The sequence below is a fragment of the Lolium rigidum genome, chromosome 5 (assembly GCF_022539505.1).
Source record: "Lolium rigidum isolate FL_2022 chromosome 5, APGP_CSIRO_Lrig_0.1, whole genome shotgun sequence".
NCBI lineage: Eukaryota > Viridiplantae > Streptophyta > Magnoliopsida > Poales > Poaceae > Lolium > Lolium rigidum.
Window position 1 is genome coordinate 204,545,853 of NC_061512.1, and position 8,684 is coordinate 204,554,536.

At 50.3% G+C, this 8,684-nt stretch overlaps 1 protein-coding gene across 1 annotated transcript; it reads left to right on the plus strand.

Annotated features, from left to right (window-relative positions):
• The first annotated feature begins 1,459 nt into the window (after positions 1–1,459).
• Positions 1,460–2,653, plus strand: LOC124656968. Its single transcript, XM_047195613.1, has one exon. The coding sequence runs from the start codon at positions 1,460–1,462 to the stop codon at positions 2,651–2,653; it is 1,194 nt and encodes a 397-aa protein (XP_047051569.1).
• The last annotated feature ends 6,031 nt before the right edge of the window (positions 2,654–8,684 follow it).

The window sequence follows — 8,684 nt, forward strand, 5'->3', positions numbered from 1 at the left end:
GATGTATATGGTTCAAACACAATTATTAAGGACAATATAAATAAAAAATATCTAATTGTAAGGAGAATCTAAAACACATACCAATAATGTCAACTCAATGGTAAAGCTTTACCTCTTTAAAAAATCTAGTGTATTTAAACAATCAAGACGTTTGATTATCTCTCGTTCGATGCGCAACTTAGTTTTGATTATTCTGGCAATGCCAGAAAATTACTTTAAAATATTGATGCCACCCACGGGTAAATCAAGATCATCTTAAAGAAGTGATAATGCGGTCACACAAAGTATGATGTGCCTTTCATATATCAAGAAATCTCCGAAGTCTGCAATTCTATGAGTATAAGTAATGAATAACTTGAGTTACCTTATATATACTAAGGCTAGTCAATAATAAATCTATGTAATACAAGCAAAGTTATTTACATTAAACTTAGAATATGAGTCTACATTTGGAGGTAAATAGTCTATATTTTCGATTTGTATTCGATTTTGCGCACTGTTCACTGAAACAAGCATAACTTTCTCATACGGAGTCCGTTTTTTAATGTATGACCACTCAATTTTTTTTAGAAAAAACACGCGTATCTAAGTATATTCACCAAAATCAAGGTAGGGCGGCTTCCCTACCATGCCCTACTGGGAGCTTCGCCCCTGCTTTTAGCAACCGAGAGATCGATGATCACGCACTTACGTGGTGTTGTCTCCGGGCGAAAGCCTAGATTCGGAGTTGGATCGGCGTGATAGCGACGTTCTGGGCGACGTTCCTCTGAGACACGGCTCGGAGGTCCTAGGTTGCGCTCATCCGGTGCTCGCCGCTGCCCAAAGTTGTTCTTCAGGGCGCCATGAACGCCATCATCGGCGAGTCCATGACCAGGCTTCCTCGGGTTCGTCTGAGTCCAGCCGTCTATCTTATTTAGATGGTGCGTCGATAAGGAGTATCCTTTTTGGAGGGTTTGTTCTTTGTAGGCGTCCGATGTTGGTCGAGACGTGGCTTTGTAGTGTAGCTTAGGTCAAGCTCTTCTAAGGTTTGTTGTTGTGTCGGCAGTGATTGTCTTCGGACTAGCCGGTGTGAAGTTGTGCTATGCTTGTTGCTTACAGTGAGCGGTAGTTTGTTATACACAAACATCTGCCTTCTACGTTTTGAACGTACTCTCGAAAGAAAGAAAGAAAGAAAAGGTCACACAAACACACTCGATCACCCCCGGACAACATCGAGCGCCAGGACATCAGATCTCCAAAGTGGGGCCACGGCCCGTGGCCATAGGGCCCACCACTGTCGTTCTCCCTCCACGGCCACGGCTTCCCGCTATATAACGTCTTCTTCCCTTCCGTTACAGCCCTGTCCACCCGTCTCCTTCACACCGCAACACAACGCAACGCAGCAGCCGTTTCCACATCCATTACGTAGAGAGAAACGAAAGCAGGGAGCTTTGCGAAGGAGATTCATCAGACAGCTACAATGGTGGACGTGGACCACCGGATGGCGGGCCTAGCCCCGGCGGCGCACGCGGCCGGCCTGCGCCGCCTGTCCACGCGCGCGGCAGCTGGCCCCTCCTCGGCGTCAGCGTCCCCGCGCCACGGGCTCTACTCCTTCCACGCCGTCGCCTCGTCGGTGCTCTCCCACCTCCGGTCGTCGGGGGTGACCATCCTCCCGGGCCTGTCGGACGCGGAGCTCGCCCGCGCCGAGGCCGAGATGGGGTTCACCTTCCCGCCGGACCTCCGCGCCGTGCTGGCGCTCGGGCTGCCCTCCGGCCCGGGGTTCCCGGACTGGCGGTCCCGCGCGGGCCTCCGCGCGGCCTTCGACCTGCCCGTGGCGGCCGCGTCGCTGCAGATCGCGCGCGGCGCGCTGTGGCCGCGCTGCTGGGGCCCGAGGCCCGCCGACCCCGACCGCGCCCGGCGGCTCGCGCGCTCCGCCATCCGCCGCGCGCCGCTGCTCGTGCCGCTCTTCGACCGCTGCTACCTGCCCTGCCGCCCCTTCCTGGCCGGCAACCCGGTCTTCTTCGTCACCGACGACCGCGTCCTCTGCTGCGGCCTCGACGTCGTCCACTTCTTCACCCGCGAGTCCTCCTTCCAGCCGATGGACATCTCCTCCCCACTGGTGGCGAACCCGACTTCCAGTTCCGGCACGCCGTGCACGCGCCGCAGCCTCGACGCGGCATGCGGCGGGCAGGCCCCGCGCTGGATCGAGTTCTGGAGCGACGCGGCCTCCGACCGGCGCCGCCGCGACTCCTCCTCCTCCGAGGCCTCCACGGTCTCCACCTCCTCCTCCTACTCGGGCTGCTCCTCCCCGCCGCGGAGGTCGACACCGCGCTGGGTCGACACGTACCTCGACAGGCTGGGGTCGGTGCTGAAGCAAGGCGGGTGGAGGGACCGGGAGGTGGACGAGATGGTGGAGGTGGCCGCGTCCGGGATGTTCGACGGCGAGGACGCGCCGCCGGCCGCCGACGCGGAGGCCGTGCTGGACACGCTGCTGCTGCGCACGGACCGGTGCTCCGACTCGCTCAGGCGCGCCGGGTGGAGCTCCGAGGACGTGTCGGACGCGCTCGGGCTCGATCTCCGGCGCTGCAAGGAGCCGCACCGGAGCGCCGTGCAAGTGCCGCCGGAGATCGCCGCCAAGGTCCGGCGCCTCGCGCGCGCGGTGGCGTGGTCCTGAAAGATCGATCGAGCTCACCGGCGTCGCCAGTTAATTAGAATTTTTTTTTCGTTTGTCCTTGAAGTAGGGATTAAACAACACTTGTGAATGCTAGTAGTGAGGAAAAGTAAACTGGGCCATGTTCGTGTGCATGGATACGCAAGTAAATTAATCCGTGTTCACGTGCATGTCGTACCGTTCATTGCAAGGAAACAATGTCCGAGAAATTAACACTTTTTTTTTGCGAATCACCGAGAAATTAACACTGGCCAGGCACGTTCTTCCTCCATCCCCTGTTCCTCCTCCATGGATATATTTTTCTTGTGTCCATGTGTTGGATACCGTTAGCTGTGCCGAATCTTTACCAGCCACGGCGGGAGGCTGCCGACGTTGCTGCTTCTGACTTAATTAGTGGTTAATCCACATTATCTTCATGTATTAACCAGATCATTCGAAACTTCCATCCCATCCAAACGCAAACGAAAACCGGGATCAGAAGATTACGAATGCTTCACAACGTCTGTAATCCATCGCATTAGTTTAGTGCCATGATCACCACCTTAATTTGGCCTTTGCATTAGTTGACCAACTTCCAAGAGTTTGTCCTACGCTTTACGGAGCAGAATGAAGGTACTCCCGTGCGTGCATGCATTCTTTCCTTGAGTGTCCAGCATACTCCAATTTGCATCCAAATTAAGTCTGTCTACGCACAACATTCTCTCTGCTATTCCTTCTCTTTCTCTGCGAGCCAAGCAAGAACATGCGCCATTGGCGTAGCGCAAGAGACTGATTAAGAGTTACTAATCCGGTTCTCTTATAGCTCACACAAACTTTCTTAATCAGAAGTAAAGGGACATTGGGGTAAGAGCGCGCGGAACACACGATACCCCTTCGCCCAACTCTCAGGAGACCACCGATGAAGCCGAGGTGGATCGCCGTGTTTGTCCTACCTAGGGAGGCGTGGCGGCGGTGGCCCTTGAAGATGGACTAAAGTTCTCCCCGTCTTGCTTCCGTCTCGACGGTGGGTTTTCGATGGATTTGCTTGGTGTTCTTCTTGATCTACGCTTCTCTTCTTCTGCGATGTTTGCTGCTTTGTGCGTTGGTCCTTTGGGATCGAGAGTTTCTATATGTCTACCACATCAAGCACTACTATGACAACCTTTGCCCAACTCCAATGATGAAGAGGCGGGGACGGTGGCGCGCTCTTAGCTCGTTCGTGTGGTTGTAATCATCTCTAGGTGGTTCAAGGACTCGTCTGTAATTTTTGTTACTACTAAGATTTTTTTACTGTTGTTGAAGATTATGGATATATAGGTAGATTTTTCGAGAAAAGAAAGGAACTTGCATTGGAGGAGGATTGTTAGGGAATAAAAACAATTGGCCGTGCCCCTCTATGCATGCATGGCACGCACGTCCGCCCCTTTCCACCCCTTTGCCACGGTGTACCCACCCAAAAGGAAGGCTTTGTCCCGTGTCTTCGCTGGTGGCCGGTGTACTACCAAGTTGCACACTCGTGCGCGGGTAGCCCGTGTGGTGCCGCTGTAAACGTACGTACGTACGTAGCCCGTGATGATCCAGGCCTGGTACCGTACGTACGTGAACAAGCTAGGCTGGCGTCTTCGATGGCCCCATCCGGACGCTCTCGCTTTGCCTGTGAACCATGGACAGCTTTGAGCTCGATTGGTGGCCACTCGAGTTCTGCGCGCGCGCGCGGCCGAGGGTGGTGCGCTTTTAATGCGCCGGCGTGATCACCGCCGGAGCAGCTAGGTAAAGAAAGCCGCTGGTGTCGCGGCTTGGCGCCCACCCGTGCATGCATGCCCGTGTCTGCGTGTGAGCGCACGAACCTGTGCACAGATGTGGTCCTTCGTTGCTGATGTTGCCGAGTTCAGGCAAAAGAGGGACACCGCCCATTTTCATGGTTTCGTACTTTCACATGCAATCTTTACCCAAAGTAGCCTACGTGCAGCGTTACATTTTCCCTTTAAATGTTTCAAATCTTAGTGTGGCTTTGAATTCCCCGGAGCATTTTTTTTTTGGAACCTATGGAATCCACATTGTTTAAAACTTTTAAATTTTAAGCAGTTCTTTATATCTCGCATAGCGTCTTAAAAAATTTCGGAGCCTCTTGTTACCTTCACTTAAAGGTACCTGCAAGTTGTCTTTAAACCCAAAGCAAAGTAGAAAATAATTATTTTAAGAAGTTGTAAATAAAGTAAATAAAATAAATGAGACGGTAGGAATGATCATAAAGTAAATGACACTATATAGGGGGAAAGTGTTCTCGACGAGTTGCGGATCAACCACTAGCCTAGGAATGGCGATTAGCAATATTGATTTTGTCTTTTTAGATTTTGTCTTCTCACACAAGGAGGCAAATAACATCACCATAAATCTATGGATGAAAAATGGAGAATCTAATGAATACAAATATGAATCCCACTCAATGTTACAGATTACAATGAGATGACCTATGTTGTTGATGATGATGATGAAGATGAAGATCGATAACTTAGCCTCCGATGATCCAAGCAGTGGTAATGATGGACCCTCTTCGGCGAGTTCCCCCTCTGGATCCCTCCCGGAGGTCAGGTTTTGGTGTTTTTAGGTGTCTCCATGTCTCGCTTCTCAGATCCATCTTCACGGGGTGAATATATTTGACGAGGCGGTGTCAATGACGGGTGGTACGATCATGTGGTTCGGGTGGGTCTGACCGTACCACAGGTTATTATGTCACGCAACTTCACAAATTATTGCCTTCACTTGGTGTGGGTTATTTTTGAAAGGTCTTTAATGCTCCAAATCATCATTATTTCGTCCATATATGATCTCTTTTGCATTTTGTTGCAAATCCTCCTCTTTATTTCCAAGATACTGTGCAACAAATAGAATGGGTGCACGCCAACGTGGTAAAATACGAAAATCCTAACACAACTTAGGAATTTAGGTGCTATAAAACATGTTGCTTTGTGCGCTCATCACGAAACTTTATAAGCCAATGTCTCTTTTGTGCTCCCATCTAATCCCGCCAAGATGTCGCCCCCGCGGAATAACAAATCTACTGACGGAAAAATACCACAACAATTGGAGTGCAAGATTGGGGAAAGCATGTTCAGATCTACTTCAACATGCTTAGATGGCCAACAACAACGTTGACAACACCTCCATTTTGTACAAGCATTCCAATTTGGTACAGTTGATTTCTTCACAAACTATACTGCCGGACTTCACCTCAACACCGATCTTGTTCCCCTTGAAGCCGCACATGATATGGATGCGGATCCTGACGACGTTGCATCTAAAACCTTCTAGTAGGTCTTTCACTGCATAATTGAATTCCTTGTGCAACTCCTACAATGCTGCTTGCTGGGATTTGAGCAACCACTCCAACTTAGGCAGTATAATTAGAGGCGAATCTTACAATAAGCTAGGGGGCCACTTCCCCCGGGCCACCCACCCACCCATCTAACTTTTTTATGGGAGTGATATATTAATTATATGTCTAAGGACATACATTTTAGCGTTCCCATTTTGCACCGAAGTTCTTTTAAATAAAAAGAACTTGCGGAAATGCTGAATTTTGAGAGAAGTAGATTATGACACTGGTAGAAAAACAGGCTTCCGGGAAGCCCCATAAGTCGCGAAGGTAAAGGAACCGCGACTAATGGGGTCTTTAGTCGCGGTTCGTGTGGCGAACCGCGACCAAAGGCCCGGGCCCGGGGCGCACGGTGGCCACTGGTGCACGTGGGGGCTTAGTCGCGGTTGGCCGTGCCAACCGCGACTAAAGGTGCTCCGAAGGCCTTTAGTCGCGATTGGCCGAGCCAACCGGGACTAAAGCCCCTCCCCTATATATACCCATCCAGCCATTTGGAGCCAACACTTAGCCATTTGGAGCCATTCTCTTCACAAACTTCACAAGTGAGTGTTAGGTTTGCTTTTGGTTCCTCTTATGCACATAAGGTGTTTGATGAAATGCCCCAAGAGCATGAAACAAACATGATATGAAGTGTTGGAGCCACACTTGAGCTTTCTCATTTATTTTTTCCTCCTCGATCGCGGTTAGCAACTTGAACCTTTGATGTGTCGTCATTGATACAATATGCATGTGTGTGTAGTTCATTGTTTAATTTATATTGTTTGTAGCTAGTTAATTAGTTTAACAAATGCATGATGGTTAATTATATATTTTATATTATAATAATGCAGATGAATCGGCAATGGATGTACGGTAACCGACTCTCCGGCGAGTTCAAGTACGGGTTTGAAAGATTTCCTCGTAGTGGCTAATGCGAACAAGCAGGGGGTTTTGTTATCTCGTCCATGTGTTAAGTGTAAGAATCGAAGGGTTACTCTTCCTCAAGAGATGTTCACATGCACCGCTTCGGCACGGTTTCATGCCAAGCTATAATTGTTGGACCAAGCATGGAGAAAGAGGGGTTATAATGGAAGAAGACGAAGAAGGGGATGATTTCATCGATGAAAGCTATCTTTCTCATTTCGGTGATACTTTCATGGAGGATGCTGAAGGTGAAGGGGAAGGTGAAGGGGAAGGTGAAGGGGAAGGGGAAGAAGAGGCACGTGATGATCCCGTTGATGATCTTGGTCGGACCATTGCTGATGCACGGAGACGCTGCGAAACTGAAAAGGAGAGGGAGAATTTGGATCGCATGTTAGAGGATCACGAAGGGCTACCTTCTCGTCGTATGCCCACATGCACCGTCAACGCTTTCATGCCAAGTTAGAATTGTTGGACCAAGCATGGAGAAAGAGGGGTTATAATGGAAGAAGATGAAGAAGGGATGATTTCATCGATGAAAGCTATCTTGCTCATTTCGGGTGATACTTTCATGTAGGATGTGGAAGGTGAAGGGGAAAGTGAAGGGGAAGGTGAAGAAGAGGCACGTGATGATCCCGTTGATGATCTTGGTCGACCATTGCCGATGCACTGAGACGCCGTGGAAACCGGTGAGAGGGAGAATTTGATCGCATGTTAGAGGATCACAGGAAGGCTGTACCCCGGATGCGATGATGGTCCGAAGCATGGCCGACACCGGATTTGCTTCGAAATGGAAGGCACAAGCAGGTGTAGCTGACTCGGCACTTGAAACTACTAAAGCACAGAATATGTTTCCAAAGAGAACAGTTGCCCTCCGCGCGCACGCACGAAGCAAAGAAGTTGTCGGCCCTAGGTTTAGAGGTTCTCAAGATACATGGCATGCATCAACGACCGCATCCTCTACCGCGGTGAATACAGAATTTGAATGACTGCCCGGGCATGCACCAGACAGCGCTATACAGCTCGGAGGCAGGTATTGACCCTGGTGACGATGTTGAGGCCGAAACCCGTGAAGAGGGCCTCCGCCTAAGGTGATGTGGTATGCTCCTATAATACCACGGTTGAAACGCCTCGCTCAGGAACAAAGAGCATTGGGAGTTGCTGCGATGGCACAAAGAGGACCGTAGTTTCGACGGGAGTTGAGACACCCAGATGGAACGCAATGGAGAAAGACTTACGTAGAGTTTAAAGATTTTGCAGCTGACGCAAGGAACATAAGATTTGGCCTGGGCACGGATGGCATGAATCCTTTGCACAGCAGAGTCTAGCCCATAGCACCTGGCCCAGACTCATGCACTTGCAACCTTCCTCCTTGGTTGTGCAATAGCGGAAGTTCACAGGATGCCGGTGCTCATCCAAGGTCCGGCAACCCGGCAACGACATCGATGTGCACCAAGGCCATTAGTTGATGAACTTTTACAGCTGTGGGGTATGGGACCTGCACTGTGGGATGAGGCAGCCAAAGAGCAATGACCTTACGAGCGTTGTTTAACCATCAACGATTGGCCCGGCCTAGTAACCTTCGACCTACAACAGAGGTTACCACAGCATCAAGCATGAGACCTAAAGGCATATTTGCCAAATTGTAAGAAGAACGTGTACCTTGGGCATCGGCGATTTTTTTCCAAAGGTCATCCAGCAAGAAAGAAAGGCAAGCATTACAACTAAGAAGGTATCACCGTCGAAGCCTCGCGGAACACACTCGGTGCCGAGGTATTT

What these genes read in the sequence shown, in the direction of transcription:
- LOC124656968 (XM_047195613.1), top strand. Translation starts at nt 1,460, where the DNA reads ATGGTGGACGTGGACCACCGGATGGCGGGCCTAGCCCCGGCGGCGCAC.